This window comes from Eurosta solidaginis, chromosome 5 (genome assembly GCF_040869045.1).
Source record: "Eurosta solidaginis isolate ZX-2024a chromosome 5, ASM4086904v1, whole genome shotgun sequence".
In the NCBI taxonomy this organism is placed as follows: Eukaryota; Metazoa; Arthropoda; class Insecta; order Diptera; family Tephritidae; genus Eurosta; species Eurosta solidaginis.
The window spans coordinates 202486406-202504937 of record NC_090323.1 but is presented as its reverse complement, the minus strand read 5'-3'; the positions used below and the strand labels follow the sequence as shown (position 1 = coordinate 202504937).

Below are 18532 nucleotides of genomic sequence, written 5' to 3'. Positions count from 1 at the left end.
GTACAATTCAATCACACAAAGTTGAGCCAGAAAAATTAATGTAGCACATTCATGTTTCTGGCTGGCAAAAAGGTAATTATTTTCATGTTTGTATGACACATTCGTTGATATGGCTAAAGAATTTTTGAAAAAAAGTGAGAACTGCACACATTCGTATGTTCCAATGTTCTGGTATACGTGCCTGAAGGTTGGGCACAAATTATTAGAGGAGCTCGTAACTCACCAAAACTTTTCGAGGTTCACACACAGTTGTATGACGATTTTTTTTTTATAATTATTTTACTCAGGGAGTGTGAATATAATCTGTAGATACACTTTTACATTAGAAACTAATTCTTCTAATTTCGAGGGAGCAATAAACTTTGAAACTCGATTTCCCAACATTTTCACTTTGGCACATTCATGCTTCTGCCAATCAGGCGACGATATGGAAGTCTTATATCTATCTCGATTCCTTTATATGTGTACAACCAACCGTTATCCAATCAAAGTTAATATACTTTGTGTGCAAAGCACGCTGAGTATAAAAACAATTGTATAAAGCAATGTGAGCACGCCTCGCTTATTAAATACTGTTTTTGAAAAAATTCGAACTTTATTTTTAAAGTTTTCTGAAGTGCATTTTTGTAGCCCAATCAATTCTAATATATCCAGAGCTGTTCAACCCATATACACTCGTAGCACTTTTGTTTTTGTTTTGCTCTGAAGAATAGGTGCAGATACAAATTCACATTTTGAATATAAACCCTTCAAACATTCTCGGAGCGCTCATAATTTAGGAATCTAATATGAGTCCGAAATATGTGAAAAATATGAGTCTCAAAAATATGATCTTACAGGACACTTTTGTGTTTCCGATAGAATGAAAAATTATAAATTCTTACCCAGAGTGCTCAGCAAACAAGGCAACTTGTGAACAAATATTCATATTTTATATTGAAAAAATGTCTGTCATATTCAATTTAATAAAAATCATAGTTTATAACGTGTCTTGCTGTTGCTGAATTAAATTGGCATGGACGCTTCTCTCCAATCGTCTCCGTAATGATCAGCATTTTAACAATGTAAGTATTTCGCCCTGTATCATTGTAGCCACACAATTGCCTCCGTGGTTTGCCCTGGTTGATCTATAGCGCCATCTATGTATTGGATTAGAGGTGACGTCGATATGCCCTAACCATTTTATGGGTTTCCTTTGGAGTTCCTGTTTCCCAACCAATATTTAGGATATGCTTCTCCATTCTTAATGCCATGCATCCAAAGTCCGCCCTGACCTGAGCAATCTTAATTCTTAATATAAATCACATAAATGACCTCGAAAATACTCATATAAGAAGCAAATAATTTGTTGTTTATAAGCGTAATGGGAGCCTGATCGGACTCTTATTTAGATTCACATAATGTATGAAAGAAGGCTCATATCCGAGGACCATTGCACGAAGGGAAATACTTTCATTACGGACTCATAAATGAGATCATTATGAGCGTAAACGATCTGAATTAGGATTCCTTTCTGACTATTCCTTGGCTCTTAACGTTTGCTGGGGAAAAAAAATTTTCCTAGCACTCCCATATGCCCGCACAATAAAGTGCCTGAATTTCAAGCCAAGCCAACTTCAGTATGATATTCAAATCTAAACTAACAAATTGACCCCAAAAAAATTTTGAAAAATATTGTAGCATTGAAAAAAATTTTCATTCAAAGTTTATTCATTTTGGGGACCATCAAAATTCTTTGAACATTTAAAGGATTTTTTTTTTAATATAAAAAGTTTCATTGTACATATAATTTTGTACATGTATTGTGATTTGCACTTGAATATAAAAATTTTTGGGCAGCCCTGAATATAACAAAGCAAAATTTTATATAAGTTATTTCTTAAGTTGTCGAAAATGAAAAACAAGAACTGTACATATATGTATGTGGACAACATTAAAACTATAGTGAAATGCTTTATTGAAAACTAATTGAAATTTATTTCTTTATTCTTTCAGGTACGTGTTTATGCATCTAACCATCAAAGATAAAGAGTCGGAGAAGTGGTTGTCAGATATAGAACAAATTTTGTTCAAAATAAAGGTGAAAACTTAAAAAATCGATGTAACGCGAATGTATTTTTTTTGTTTTACTTAGAACTTTCGATATCAAAAGTACTTGGTGTTGGTTCAACATAGCGTATGAGCAACATCTTGTCCATTTAGACGTACCCAAAAACTCTGTATACTTAACATGCTTTCTCTCAGGTGTTAGGTATTATAAGTAGAATGAAGTATTGCAATATGTTTAAACTCCCCTTCATATGTATGTGCAATGTTAAGTTTCTTTTCCAGTATATAATTATCGTCCAAATTCTAATTACCCACTTGACTAATTTCCAAATGCTCTTGGCATATATTTTACTGAATAATTTGCTAACAATATTAAGATACAGTAAAAGTGCACATAAAATTATATCTGGCACATTAAAAATATGTAATAAACAAATACATTTTAGTCGCCGCATGACGCTGACTGCTCTTCCACACCTACACATGATAGTATACATTTGATAATGTGGAAACAATTTTGTGTTAATGTCATATGTGGGAAAACTGCAGTTGGAATTTAATGTATGAGGAGTCAGTAATCGGAATATTTCATCGATACTGACATTAAAGACTTTTCCCAACAAAATTGATATAATAACCACTAATACCGAAACAATTTTAAGATATGTGAAACTACCAACCATTGAAAGGTTCAGTGAGTTGGCATAAACCAATTTAGAGAACTAAATAATGGCAACACATATATTAAGAAATATAGGAAATGTAAACGAAATATGAAAGGGAAGGCTTTCACTGATATTAAAGCTGAAGCATACTACCTATATATATGCAAATATAGTTTTCCGTTAGCAGCTATGAAACAGTTACGGCCTTAGAAATAATGTTCTTACCAAATATCGTTTAATCGCTTTTTTGATCGATTGGATATTAAAAATTTTGTGAAGAGCTGAACTAAAAACAAGTAAGGAAGGCTAAGTTCGGGTATAACCAAACATTACATACTCAGCTGCCAAATTACAGCTTGCAAAACTTTTAAATTACCTTCTTTTCAAAGGAACTTACATACCATATTTCATTAAGATACCTCAATATTTACTCAAGTTATCGTGTTTACGGACGGACACGGCTGAATGAATTTCTTTTTTCGCCCAGATCATTTTGATATATGGAAGTCTATATCTATCTCGAATAGTTTATGCCGTTACGGGGTACCGTTATGCGCTCTGCTCATCTGAGTATAACAAGTAAGGACGGGACTGTCTAATATCTTTAATAAATGGAGCTGAATACTAATGTGTTGAAATTCATAAAATCGAAACAATTAATTCTATGTGATATATATTATATATGTTTACAACCCATCTTAAACAATTTTTCAGACAACAATTTATGCTTTATACGTAATGAGAATTTTTAATCTTCTACCTGTCAAAATGGGAAATAAATGACAAAACCACTATTTTTCGAAAAATTGGTCCGATAATCAATCGGACGCCCAAATGTACCAGCTCACCAAATTTCGCCAAAATATCTAAAAAATTGTGGGACGAGTTTGCGTTCAAACAGACAGACAGACGGACGGGCAGCCAGAGAGATGGACATGGCTAAATCAACTCAGCTCGTCATCCTGATCATTTTGATAGACTTATTGGTGGGTCTATCTCTTCTCCTTTAAGGGCTTACACTTTTTAGATTCGTGACAAACTTAATATACTATTTTATTTTCATGCATGGGATAAGTTTACAACAACTAAGGTATGATGTGGCTGCATGCGTTTGTAACACTTCAAACAACGTAGGGGTCAAATCCCACTCCCGGGAGAAAAGGTTTTGAAGAGATTTACAAGCTACAATCGTAACAGCTGTCAGTTTGTCCGTCCTGATGTCAAGTTATTTAAATTTTTCCCAAATTATCAAATAATCATATTTTCACTTGCAAAGTTTTAGCCAATTTTTGGGCAAATTAAAAATGTCTGTCAAATTTTAAGGCAAACTCGCAGGTGAGTTCAACGTAAATCTTATGAGAATTAGAATTCGGTGGCGAATTTCATACTAATTGATATTAGCGAGCCACAATTTTGGGCTAATGGAAATTCGCTCACATATTTTGCTGGCAAATATGTACTAAGCGAATGCGATTTCGCGGGAGAATGTCTATAATATATACTTATTTACTATCTTGGTAGTCAGTTAATGCGTCTAGTACATATGAAGAAACATTTTCAGTACAAATTTTATATTTTTGATATTTCCGTACTCGTATCTAAAGTAAAAATATTTACGATAATGCAATATCTCCCAAAAAACCATCTTTTAAAATATTACTATGCATTATTGTTTGCCCAAAGTGCCCATCTATGAAGTGTAAGTATGCTTGTGCTTACACTATATGGTAATAGAATATATTTAAGTATTTGCTCTTACCTCTCTCTCTCACGTATAAATCCCCGATTAACAATGCGAGCACGCGGTATCAATTGTGATCGTCGATTATTGTTTGGCGATGCAATTTGCAAATCGCTAAATGTCTCCTCGCGTATTACGGCTAAGCTACGTGATCGACGTAAGCTGCACGATTCGCTGCCAAAATCAAAAGCTTGTAGATTTGCTGCGCCAGCTGTTGGACCTGTTGTATTGCCTCCACCACCACTGCTACTCGTATTGTGATGCAAATGCGGTGGTTGTAGATGTTGCTGGTTGTTATTAACTACGGTGAAGTGGTTAAGGAGAAAGATATATAGTACTTGTGTTAGAATAAGGTACAAACTTAAGTACAGACAGAAAGTCTGTTAAGATACAAATATAATTATGGCTTACATAAATACGAGCCGGCCCCGTGCGCATCTTGCGCAACCAATATAAAAATCTCTTATCAAATATCAACAGAAATCAGCTGTTCTATCAATCAATTCAACTTACAGCTTGCGCTACCATCTGGCGTATGGTAGCAGCTGCCGGTAATGCAGTGCAAATATTCACAATAGTGCCATAGTACAAATAGATTTCTTTGTGTGCTCACAATCGTTTAGTTTTAACAAATTATTTTAATATAATATAGCTAAACAAAAGCACTACGATCAAAATTCGTACTACCAATAACAAGTTACCATAACCATAACAACAAAAGAAACCGTTAAATAATCATAGAAGTAACCACATGCAACTTGGTGATGGGGAGGGGGGATGGCCTGAATTTTTAATGTGGCTATATAAATCGTTCCCGAGATGGTCGGGCTAGTACCACAATGGTGCTGCGTTACCGGAGCGTGCCGGACCTATATCCGGAAAAAGACCATCACACCGATAACACTCCCCAAAGCCTTCGGGGAGTAACCTTATCGCTACAACAACAACAACAACAGAAACTGATTTCATAGTCCGATAAGTAACAAAAACCTTAAAAGCAAGAACAATCGCACCTTAACTTTAACTGTAGCAGTAACCGCTACTAATGATTTCCGTAAATTAATGCTTACCACTAATGAAGAGATAAGAGTCCTCATGTAGTAACGGCTCTATAAAAAGGTGTGAGTACATACCAAGTAGTCGTGAGGTTACATGTGTTAAAATGTAGGAGTAGGTATAGATAACAGATTCTTTCAAATTAACTAGTAGGGGTTTAAGTTTAACTGCAATAGGGGTAACTTTGCTAGAAGCAAATAATTTCGGTCTATTTGAGATGAGCTTTGTTGGCTTATTGGCAACAACCGATACTGACATATTATTATCGAGAGGCTGTTATCGCCGACCCATGGACTTTCTTCTAATCTTTTATCGCCAATATTATAGACAGTAAGAAACCGATAACTTTGAAAAAATTGATAACTATCCAGTAACAAATCGATAACACGCCGATAACAAATCGATAATATTCGATAGCATATCGATAACGTTATTGAATACATCAATCACTTTTCGATCATAAATCGATAATTTTTCCATAACACGTCAACAATTTCTTGACAAAAATTCTTTTCCTTTTAATCGATAACCTTTCGGTACTAAATCGAACAATATTTTTCAATACAAATTTGTAACACTCCGATGACAAATCGATACCCTTTTAATTTAAAATCTACGACAACTTGATAACAAATTGGTTGTGCTCCAATAACAAATTGAGATCTTTTCGATGAAAAACGCGTAAGTGTTTAAAAATATATCGATACGTTTTCGATAAATAATGAATAGCTCGTCTATAAAGCAACCATAAAAAAAGTAAATTTTTTTTTGCCTTTTCTTTCCTTTCCTTTCCTTTCCTTTCCTTTCCTTTCCTTTCCTTTCTTTTACTTTCCTTTCCTTTCCGTTCTTTTCCTTTCATTTCCTTTTATTTCCTTTCCTTTCATTTCCTTTCTTTTCATTTCCTTTCCTATCCTTTCATTTCCTTTCCTTTCCTTGCCTGTTTGAGTTGCTGTCTGATTCCGATCATATCAAATCAGTCAGGTACATTGTTCCCACATTATGCTACATTGTAGTGACTACGTTCACGCTTACATTCTGTATTCCCCATATAGCATACCATGAGCAAAGATACACATAAAGAAGTAGATATACTGACCAAATAGACTCACCGTAATTATAATCCCGATATCCTGGCTCTTCTCTGCGCTCTTCGTTATAGCGTGATATAACTATTTCCTCTTCATCTGGTAAGTCATCTTCATATTCATCCTCATATAAATCATCACCATCTGGATCTAAACGCCAATAAAATTCTGCGATATTCAAAGGATCTTTACAACGTTCTCGTAAATGTGCGTAATCAAGTGAACGTGAATGACGTAGCTGACGATTATGAGACCAATGACTTGGACCAAAAGCTGTGCTGTGACAGCTTGTGGCCAAATCTAAATGCGATATGGATTTATTGTTGTGTCGCCAGCCGGAACCACGCGTCGGACATTTGTAATCTTGTTGTAGCGAACGTTCAGCCAATCGAACACGATCCACGTAGTTGTACGTGAGCTCTTTGGTTCTTCTGAAAGGTAATGGACGGGAGGTTGGAAAAAGTACAAAAAATTAATGAGAAATTTTGTTGAATAACGATGATTCATTTACTTAAGTTGTTAAAAAAAATTTTAAACTCTGTGCATTTAACTTAATGTAATGGCTTATGCGTGATGTAAAAGTGGCATATTCTTAATGATTACGTAATCTAATTACGAGTATACGCAGTGAGCTTATTCAATACGAAGAAAATTTTTTATGGGCTTAAATTAAAATTGATTAACATCTTAATTGAACACTTTAAATTAGTAACATATTTGTATGCAGTCATGTTTGAATATAAGATTGTATGTATGTGTTTTTTAATATATTTATGTATGCCCATTTGAGTATATAATAAACAAGTAAGGAAGGCTAAGTTCGGGTGTAACCGAACATTACATACTTAGCTGAGAGCTTTGGAGACAAAATAAGGGAAAATCAACGTTTAGCAAAATTAACCTAGGGTAACCCTGGAATGTGTTTGTATGACATGAGTATCAAATGAAAGGTGTTAATGATTATTTAAAACGTAGTGGGCCTTAGTTCTATAGGTGGACGCCATTTCAGGATATCGCCATAAAGGTGGACCAGCGGTGACTCTAGAATGTGTTTGTACGATATGGGTATCAAATGAAAGGTGTTAATGAGTATTTTAAAAGCGAGTGGGCCTTAGTTATATAGGTGGATGCCTTTTCGAGATATCGCCATAAAGGTGGACCAGGGGTGACAATATGTGTTGTACGATATGGGTATAAAATGAAAGGTGTTAATGATTATTTTAAAAGCGAGTGGGCCTTAGTTCTATAGGTGGATGCCTTTTCGAGATATCAACATAAAGGTGGACCAGGGGTGACTCTAGAATGTGTTTGTACGATATGGGTATCAAATTAAAGGTATTAATGGGGGTTTTAAAAGGGAGTGGCCTTAGTTGTATATGTGAAGGCGTTTTCGAGATATCGACCAAAATGTGGACCAGGGTGACCCAGAACATCATCTGTCGGGTACCGCTAATTTATTTATACATATATGTAATACCAGGAACAGTATTCCTGCCAAGATTCCAAGGGCGTTTGATTTCGCCCTGCAGAAATTTTGTCATCTTTTCTACTTAATGTGGTAGGTGTCACACCCATCAATAAACCAATCCAATAACCATGTTTGATCTCTTTTTTCATATTTGGTATAGAATTAAGGTATTTTTTCATTTTTCGTAATTTTCGATATCGAAAAAGTGGGCGTGGTCATAGTTGGGTTTCGGCCATTTTTTATACCAAGATAAAGTGACTTCAGATAAGTACGTAAACTAAGTTTAGTAAAGATATGTCAGTTTTTGCTCAAGTTATCGTGTTAACGGCCGAGCGGAAGGACAGATGGACGACTGTGTATAAAAACTGGATGTGGCTTCAACCGATTTCCCCCATTTTCACATAACACAGTTATCGTCATAAAATCTATGCCCCTACCAAATTTCAAAAGGATTGGTAAATTTTTGTTCGATTTATGGCATTAAAAATATTCTAGACAAATTAAATGAAAAAGGGCGGAGCCACGCCCATTTTGAAATTTTCTTTTATTTTTGTATTTTGTTGCACCATATCATTACTGGAGTTGAATGTTGACATAATTTACTTATATACTGTAAAGATATTCAATATTTTGTTAAAATTTGACTTTTAAACAATTTTTTTTTTTAAAGTGGGCGTGTTCGTAATTCGATTTTGCTAATTTTTCCTTGGCAAACATATAGTAATAGGAGTAACGTTCCTGTCAAATTTCATCATGATATCTTCAACGACTGCCAAATTACAGCTTGCAAAGCTTTGAAATTACCTTCTTTTAAAAGTGGGCGGGGTCCAAAATTTTACTAATTTTCTATTCTGTGTCATAAGGTCAACCCACCTACTAAGTTTCATCGCTTTAACCGTCTTTGGTAATGAATTATCGCACTTTTTCCGTTTTCGAAATTTTCGATATCGAAAAATTGGGCGTGGTTATATAAAAATAATTTTCGAGCCTGCGAAATTTCATCAATTTTTTCGATTTTTCATGCATGTTTTTTTTCATTTTCAAGGCTCCAAATCATTTAGTATGTATTTTTTTCGTGTCAATTGGCAAATGCAAAATTGGTAAACGCAGTTTAAAAAAAAAATTCTTTTATGGAGATTTAGAAGAATTTTGGTCAAAAATCGACTTTTTTCTCACAGGCTCAAAAATTATTTTTTTGTGTATGCGTAGTGGAACTTTTTTCCTGAGCCGAAATCTTATCGAAAAATCGATGGCGCGATATAGGTTAACTTTCGTCCATACAAACCGACCCAACCCAATGTGCATATATACGTATGTACATGAGTACATATGTAAGGAGTTAAATGTGGCATAAGTTGAAAAACTGTTAATGATTTATTAACTTTATGTAAGCCACATGATCAGGAAGTTAGTACAGAGAAGAGTTTGCACAAATTCCATTGAGGTTTCGTATAGCTATCCTGCAAATAATAGTGCGACTAATACACAAAGATAGCGGTCTCCGATTTATCTCTTTTGTCTACATTGGTGCATAATTGATCCTCTCCAGTCCCTTTTGGGTACAGTTGGAACTAGTCAGGTTGAAATCTATGTAGCCCAGTTTAAGAAACATAAGAAAAGCGGCAACGAATTGATTATAGGTCATTGATTCGAAGTATTTAAGAAAAATGCGGAGCCCTATACCGAACCTAAATGACTTGAAGCTATGTGCCTTTATTCTCCACTGATATATCTTGGAATGAGCAGGCGACTTAATAATTGTTTTACATAGATGTATCTAACAATTTTTTGCAAGTACCAAACGAAAACTTACACTTTTTGACGAGAAAAGAGATTCGTGGTCTTTCGTTCCCATATGGGTACAAAAAGGATTGGTCCCATCGTTCCCGTTCGGTTTTAAATGGGTAAAATAAGTCTCCTCAAAGGGCATGCTCAAACAGAAGGGAACAGTTCAACGCATGCAAAGAGATTAAAGCTGGCATTAGTCGCATACTCCTTTGCGACTCATCCCGGACTCATCCTAGACTAATCACATGTTTTGCAGGGTTATTTGTGAACACGCATATACAGTTGTAAAACAAATAAATGTTGCAGTGAAATTTTTAAGCGAATTTCACCAGTTATTTTCCTCTTTTTTATGCTCAGTTGAGCAGAGCTCACAGAGTATATTAACTTTGATTGGATAACTGTTGGTTGTACAGGTATAAAGGAATCGAGATAGATATTGACTTCCATATATCAAAATCATCAGTATCGAAAAAAAATTTGATTAAGCCATGTCCGTCCGTCCGTCCGTCTGTCCGTTAACACGATAACTTGAGTAAATTTGGAGACATCTTGGCGAAATTTGGTATGTAGATTCCTGGGCGCTCATCTCAGATCGCTATTTAAAATGAACGTTATCGGACTATAACCACGCCCACTTTTTCGATATCGAAAATTTCGAAAAATCGAAAAATTGCGATATGTCATTACCAAAGAGGGATAAAGCGATGAAATTTGGTAGGTGCGTTGAACTTATGACGCAGAATAGAAAACAAGTAAAATTTTGGACAATGGGCGTGGTACCGCCCACTTTTAAAAGAAGGCAATTTAGAAGTTTTACAAGCGTAATTTAGCACTCGTTGAAGATTTCATGATGAAATTTTGCAGAAACGTTACTTCTATTACTATATGTATGCTTAACAAAAATTAGCAAAATCGGAGAACGACCACTCCCAAAAAAATTTAATATCTTTACAGTATATAAGTAAATTATGTCAACATTCAACTCCAGTAATGATATGGTGCAACAAAATACAAAAATAAAAGAAATTTTCAAAATGAGCGTGGCTCCGCCCTTTTTCATTTGATTTGTCTAGGATACATTTAATGCCATAAGTCGAACAAAAATTTACCAATCCTTGTGAAATTTGGTAGCGGCTTAGATTCTAGGACAATAACTGTTTTCTGTGAAAAAGGGTGAAACCGGTTGAAGCCACGCCCAGTTTTTATACACAGTCGACCGTCTGTCTTTCCGCTCGGCCATTGACACGATAACATGAGCAAAAATCGATATATCTTTACTAAACTCAGTTCACATAATTATCTGAACTCACTTTCTATTGGCATAAAAAATGGCCGAAATCTGGCTATGACCACGCCCACTTTTTCGATATCGAAAATTACGAAAAATGGAAAAAGTGCCATAATTCTATACCAAATACGAAAAAAGGGTTGAAACATGGTAATTGGATTGGTTTATTGACGCAAAATATAACTTTAGAAAAAAACTTTGTAAAATAGGTGTGACACCTACCATATTAAGTAAAAGAAAATGAAAAAGTTCTGCAGGGCGAAATCAAAAGCCCTTGGAATCATGGCAGGAATACTGTTCGTGGTATTACATATATAAATAAATTAGCGGTACCCGACAGATGATGTTCTGGGTCACCTTGGTCCACATTTTGGTCGATATCTCGAAAACGCCTTCACATATACAACTACCACCACTCCCTTTTAAAATTCTTATTAATACCTTTAATTTGACACCCATATCGTACAAACAAATTCTAGAGTCATCCCTGGTCCACCTTTATGGCGATATCTCGAAAAGGCGTCCACCCAGAGAACTAAGGCCCACCCACTTTTAAAATACTCATTAACACCTTTCATTTGATACCCATATCGTACAAACAAATTCTAGAGCCACCCATCGTCCACCTTTATGGCGATATATCGAAAAGGCGTCCACCTATAGAACTAAGCCCCACTCCCTTTTAAAATACTCATTAACACCTTTCATTTGATACCCATATTGTACAAACAAATTCTAGAGTCACCCCTGGTCCGCCTTTATAACGATATCCCGAAAAGGCGTCCACCTATAGAATTAAGGCCCACTCCCTTTTAAAATACTCGTTAACACCTTTCATTTGATACCCATATCGTAAAAAAATTCTAAAGTCACCCCTGGTTCACCTTTATGGCGATATCTCGAAAAGGCGTACACCTATAGAACTAAGGCCCACTCCCTTTTAAAATACTCATTAACACCTTTCATTTGATACCCATATCGTAAAAAAATTCTAAAGTCACCCCTGGTCCACCTTTATGGCGATATCTCGAAAAGGCGTCCACCTATAGAACTAAGGCCCACCCACTTTTAAAATACTCATTAACACCTTTCATTTGATACCCATATCGTACAAATTAATTCTAGGGTCACCCCTGGTCCACCTTTATGGCGATATCTCGAAAAGGCGTCCACCTATAGAACTAAGGCCCACTCCCTTTTAAAATACTCATTAACATCTTTCGTTTGATACCCATATTGTACAAACGCATTCTAGAGTCATCCCTGGTGCACCTTTATGGCGATATCTCGAAAAGGCGTCCACCCATAGAACTAAGGCCCACCCACTTTTAAAATACTCATGAACACCTTTCATTTGATACCCATATCGTACAAATTAATTCTAGGGTCACCCCTGGTCCACCTTTATGGCGATATCTCGAAAAGGCGTCCACCTATAGAACTAAGGCCCACTCCCTTTTAAAATACTCATTAACATCTTTCGTTTGATACCCATATTGTACAAACGCATTCTAGAGTCATCCCTGGTCCACCTTTATGGCGATATCTCGAAAAGGCGTCCACCCATAGAACTAAGGCCCACCCACTTTTAAAATACTCATTAACACCTTTCTTTTGATACCCATATCGTACAAATTAATTCTAGAGTCACCCCTGGTCCGCCTTTATGGCAATATCTCGAAAAGGCGTCCACCCATAGAACAAAGGCCCACTCCCTTTTAAAATACTCATTAAAACCTTTTATTTGGTACCTATATCGTACAAACTAATTCTAGAGTCACCCCTGGTCCACCTTTATAACGATATCCCGAAAAGGCGTTCACCTATAGAACTAAAGCCCACTCCCTTTTAAAATACTCATTAACATCTTTCGTTTGATACCCATATTGTACAAACGCATTCTAGAGTCATCCCTGGTCCACCTTTATGGCGATATCTCGAAAAGGCGTCCACCCATAGAACTAAGGCCCACCCACTTTTAAAATACTCATTAACACCTTTCTTTTGATACCCATATCGTACAAATTAATTCTAGAGTCACCCCTGGTCCGCCTTTATGGCAATATCTCGAAAAGGCGTCCACCCATAGAACAAAGGCCCACTCCCTTTTAAAATACTCATTAAAACCTTTCTTTTGATACCCATATCGTACAAATTAATTCTAGAGTCACCCCTGGTCCGCCTTTATGGCAATATCTCGAAAAGGCGTCCACCCATAGAACAAAGGCCCATTCCCTTTTAAAATACTCATTAAAACCTTTTATTTGGTACCCATATCGTACAAACTAATTCTAGAGTCACCCCTGGTCCACCTTTATAACGATATCCCGAAAAGGCGTTCACCTATAGAACTAAGGCCCACTCCCTTTTAAAATACTCATTAACACCTTTTATTTGGTACCCATATCGTACAAACTAATTCTAGAGTCACCCCTGGTCCACCTTTATAACGATATCCCGAAAAGGCGTCCACCCATAGAACTAAGGTCCACTCCCTTTTAAAATACTCATTAACACCTTTTATTTGGTACCCATATCGTACAAACAAATTCTAGAGTCACCCCTGGTCCACCTTTATAACGATATCCCGAAAAGGCGTCCACCCATAGAACTAAAGTCCACTCCCTTTTAAAATACTCATTAACACCTTTTATTTGGTACCCATATCGTACAAATAAATTCTAGAGTCACCCCTGGTCCACCTTTATGGCAATATCTTGAAAAGGCGTCCACCCATAGAACTAAGGCCCACTCCTTTTTAAAATACTCATTAACACCTTTTATTTGGTACCCATATCGTACAAACAAATTCTAGAGTCACCCCTGGTCCACCTTTATAACGATATCCCGAAAAGGCGTCCACCCATAGAACTAAGGTCCACTCCCTTTTAAAATACTCATTAACACCTTTTATTTGGTACCCATATCGTACAAACAAATTCTAGAGTCACCCCTGGTCCACCTTTATAACGATATCCCGAAAAGGCGTCCACCCATAGAACTAAAGTCCACTCCCTTTTAAAATACTCATTAACACCTTTTATTTGGTACCCATATCGTACAAATAAATTCTAGAGTCACCCCTGGTCCACCTTTATGGCAATATCTCGAAAAGGCGTCCACCCATAGAACTAAGGCCCACTCCCTTTTAAAATACTCATTAACACCTTTTATTTGGTACCCATATCGTACAAACAAATTCTAGAGTCACCCCTGGTCCACCTTTATAACGATATCCCGAAAATGCGTCCACCTATAGAACTAAGGCCCACTCCCTTTTAAAATGCTTATTAACACCTTTCATTTGATACCCATATAGTACAAATAAATTCCAGAGTCACCCCTGGTCCACCTTATGGCGATATTTCGAAAAGACTTCCACCTATAGAACTAAAGCGATGAAATTTGGTAGGTGCGTTGAACTTATGACGCAGAATAGAAAACAAGTAAAATTTTGGACAATGGGCGTGGTACCGCCCACTTTTAAAAGAAGGCAATTTAGAAGTTTTACAAGCTGTAATTTAGCACTCGTTGAAGATTTCATGATGAAATTTTGCAGAAACGTTACTTCTATTACTATATGTATGCTTAACAAAAATTAGCAAAATCGGAGAACGACCACTCCCAAAAAAATTTAATATCTTTACAGTATATAAGTAAATTATGTCAACATTCAACTCCAGTAATGATATGGTGCAACAAAATACAAAAATAAAAGAAATTTTCAAAATGAGCGTGGCTCCGCCCTTTTTCATTTGATTTGTCTAGGATACATTTAATGCCATAAGTCGAACAAAAATTTACCAATCCTTGTGAAATTTGGTAGCGGCTTAGATTCTAGGACAATAACTGTTTTCTGTGAAAAAGGGTGAAACCGGTTGAAGCCACGCCCAGTTTTTATACACAGTCGACCGTCTGTCTTTCCGCTCGGCCATTGACACGATAACATGAGCAAAAATCGATATATCTTTACTAAACTCAGTTCACATAATTATCTGAACTCACTTTCTATTGGCATAAAAAATGGCCGAAATCTGGCTATGACCACGCCCACTTTTTCGATATCGAAAATTACGAAAAATGGAAAAAGTGCCATAATTCTATACCAAATACGAAAAAAGGGTTGAAACATGGTAATTGGATTGGTTTATTGACGCAAAATATAACTTTAGAAAAAAACTTTGTAAAATAGGTGTGACACCTACCATATTAAGTAAAAGAAAATGAAAAAGTTCTGCAGGGCGAAATCAAAAGCCCTTGGAATCATGGCAGGAATACTGTTCGTGGTATTACATATATAAATAAATTAGCGGTACCCGACAGATGATGTTCTGGGTCACCTTGGTCCACATTTTGGTCGATATCTCGAAAACGCCTTCACATATACAACTACCACCACTCCCTTTTAAAATTCTTATTAATACCTTTAATTTGACACCCATATCGTACAAACAAATTCTAGAGTCATCCCTGGTCCACCTTTATGGCGATATCTCGAAAAGGCGTCCACCCAGAGAACTAAGGCCCACCCACTTTTAAAATACTCATTAACACCTTTCATTTGATACCCATATCGTACAAACAAATTCTAGAGCCACCCATCGTCCACCTTTATGGCGATATATCGAAAAGGCGTCCACCTATAGAACTAAGCCCCACTCCCTTTTAAAATACTCATTAACACCTTTCATTTGATACCCATATCGTACAAACAAATTCTAGAGTCACCCCTGGTCCGCCTTTATAACGATATCCCGAAAAGGCGTCCACCTATAGAATTAAGGCCCACTCCCTTTTAAAATACTCGTTAACACCTTTCATTTGATACCCATATCGTAAAAAAATTCTAAAGTCACCCCTGGTCCACCTTTATGGCGATATCTCGAAAAGGCGTACACCTATAGAACTAAGGCCCACTCCCTTTTAAAATACTCATTAACACCTTTCATTTGATACCCATATCGTAAAAAAATTCTAAAGTCACCCCTGGTCCACCTTTATGGCGATATCTCGAAAAGGCGTCCACCTATAGAACTAAGGCCCACCCACTTTTAAAATACTCATTAACACCTTTCATTTGATACCCATATCGTACAAATTAATTCTAGGGTCACCCCTGGTCCACCTTTATGGCGATATCTCGAAAAGGCGTCCACCTATAGAACTAAGGCCCACTCCCTTTTAAAATACTCATTAACATCTTTCGTTTGATACCCATATTGTACAAACGCATTCTAGAGTCATCCCTGGTGCACCTTTATGGCGATATCTCGAAAAGGCGTCCACCCATAGAACTAAGGCCCACCCACTTTTAAAATACTCATGAACACCTTTCATTTGATACCCATATCGTACAAATTAATTCTAGGGTCACCCCTGGTCCACCTTTATGGCGATATCTCGAAAAGGCGTCCACCTATAGAACTAAGGCCCACTCCCTTTTAAAATACTCATTAACATCTTTCGTTTGATACCCATATTGTACAAACGCATTCTAGAGTCATCCCTGGTCCACCTTTATGGCGATATCTCGAAAAGGCGTCCACCCATAGAACTAAGGCCCACCCACTTTTAAAATACTCATTAACACCTTTCTTTTGATACCCATATCGTACAAATTAATTCTAGAGTCACCCCTGGTCCGCCTTTATGGCAATATCTCGAAAAGGCGTCCACCCATAGAACAAAGGCCCACTCCCTTTTAAAATACTCATTAAAACCTTTCTTTTGATACCCATATCGTACAAATTAATTCTAGAGTCACCCCTGGTCCGCCTTTATGGCAATATCTCGAAAAGGCGTCCACCCATAGAACAAAGGCCCATTCCCTTTTAAAATACTCATTAAAACCTTTTATTTGGTACCCATATCGTACAAACTAATTCTAGAGTCACCCCTGGTCCACCTTTATAACGATATCCCGAAAAGGCGTTCACCTATAGAACTAAGGCCCACTCCCTTTTAAAATACTCATTAACACCTTTTATTTGGTACCCATATCGTACAAACTAATTCTAGAGTCACCCCTGGTCCACCTTTATAACGATATCCCGAAAAGGCGTCCACCCATAGAACTAAGGTCCACTCCCTTTTAAAATACTCATTAACACCTTTTATTTGGTACCCATATCGTACAAACAAATTCTAGAGTCACCCCTGGTCCACCTTTATAACGATATCCCGAAAAGGCGTCCACCCATAGAACTAAAGTCCACTCCCTTTTAAAATACTCATTAACACCTTTTATTTGGTACCCATATCGTACAAATAAATTCTAGAGTCACCCCTGGTCCACCTTTATGGCAATATCTTGAAAAGGCGTCCACCCATAGAACTAAGGCCCACTCCTTTTTAAAATACTCATTAACACCTTTTATTTGGTACCCATATCGTACAAACAAATTCTAGAGTCACCCCTGGTCCACCTTTATAACGATGTCCCGAAAAGACGTCCACCCATAGAACTAAGGTCCACTCCCTTTTAAAATACTCATTAACACCTTTTATTTGGTACCCATATCGTACAAATAAATTCTAGAGTCACCCCTGGTCCACCTTTATGGCAATATCTCGAAAAGGCGTCCACCCATAGAACTAAGGCCCACTCCCTTTTAAAATACTCATTAACACCTTTTATTTGGTACCCATATCGTACAAACAAATTCTAGAGTCACCCCTGGTCCACCTTTATAACGATATCCCGAAAATGCGTCCACCTATAGAACTAAGGCCCACTCCCTTTTAAAATGCTTATTAACACCTTTCATTTGATACCCATATAGTACAAATAAATTCCAGAGTCACCCCTGGTCCACCTTATGGCGATATTTCGAAAAGACTTCCACCTATAGAACTAAGCCCCACTCCCATTTAAAATACTCATTAACACCTTTTATTTGGTACCCATATCGTACAAACAAATTCTAAAGTCACCCCTGGTCCACCTTTATGGCAATATCTCGAAAAGGCGTCCACCCATAGAACTAAGGCCCACTCCCTTTTAAAATACTCATTAACACCTTTTATTTGGTACCCATATCGTACAAACAAATTCTAAAGTCACCCCTGGTCCACCTTTATGGCAATATCTCGAAAAGGCGTCCACCTATAGAACTAAGGCCCACGCCCTTTTAAAATACTCATTAACACTTTTCATTTGATACCCATATTGTACAAACAAATTCTAGAGTCACCCCTGGTCCACCATTATGGCGATATCTCGAAAAGGCGTCCACCTATAGAACTAAGGCCCACGCCCTTTTAAAATACTCATTAACACTTTCATTCGATACCCATATTGTACAAAACCATTCTAGAGTCAACCCTGGTCCACGTTTATGGCGATATCTCGAAAAGGCGTCCACCCATAGAACTAAGGCCCCCTCCCTTTTA

The 18532-nt window shown here is 36.8% G+C and overlaps 2 protein-coding genes across 4 annotated transcripts in view; one reads left to right on the top strand and one right to left on the bottom strand.

The window, feature by feature from the left end:
* MCU (mitochondrial calcium uniporter) overlaps window positions 1–18532 on the top strand; it is a 472202-nt gene that overhangs the window by 237184 nt on the left and 216486 nt on the right. The gene's annotated exons all lie outside the window — the stretch shown is intronic.
* jv (javelin) overlaps window positions 1–18532 on the bottom strand; it is a 147991-nt gene that overhangs the window by 60080 nt on the left and 69379 nt on the right. Inside the window, exons 2-3 of the mRNA XM_067789148.1 lie at window positions 6621–7027; window positions 4474–4756 (exon numbers count right to left, since the gene is read on the bottom strand). Of these exons, the coding sequence (XP_067645249.1) occupies window positions 4474–4756; window positions 6621–7027 (690 nt within the window). The remainder of the gene's footprint in view (window positions 1–4473; window positions 4757–6620; window positions 7028–18532) is intronic.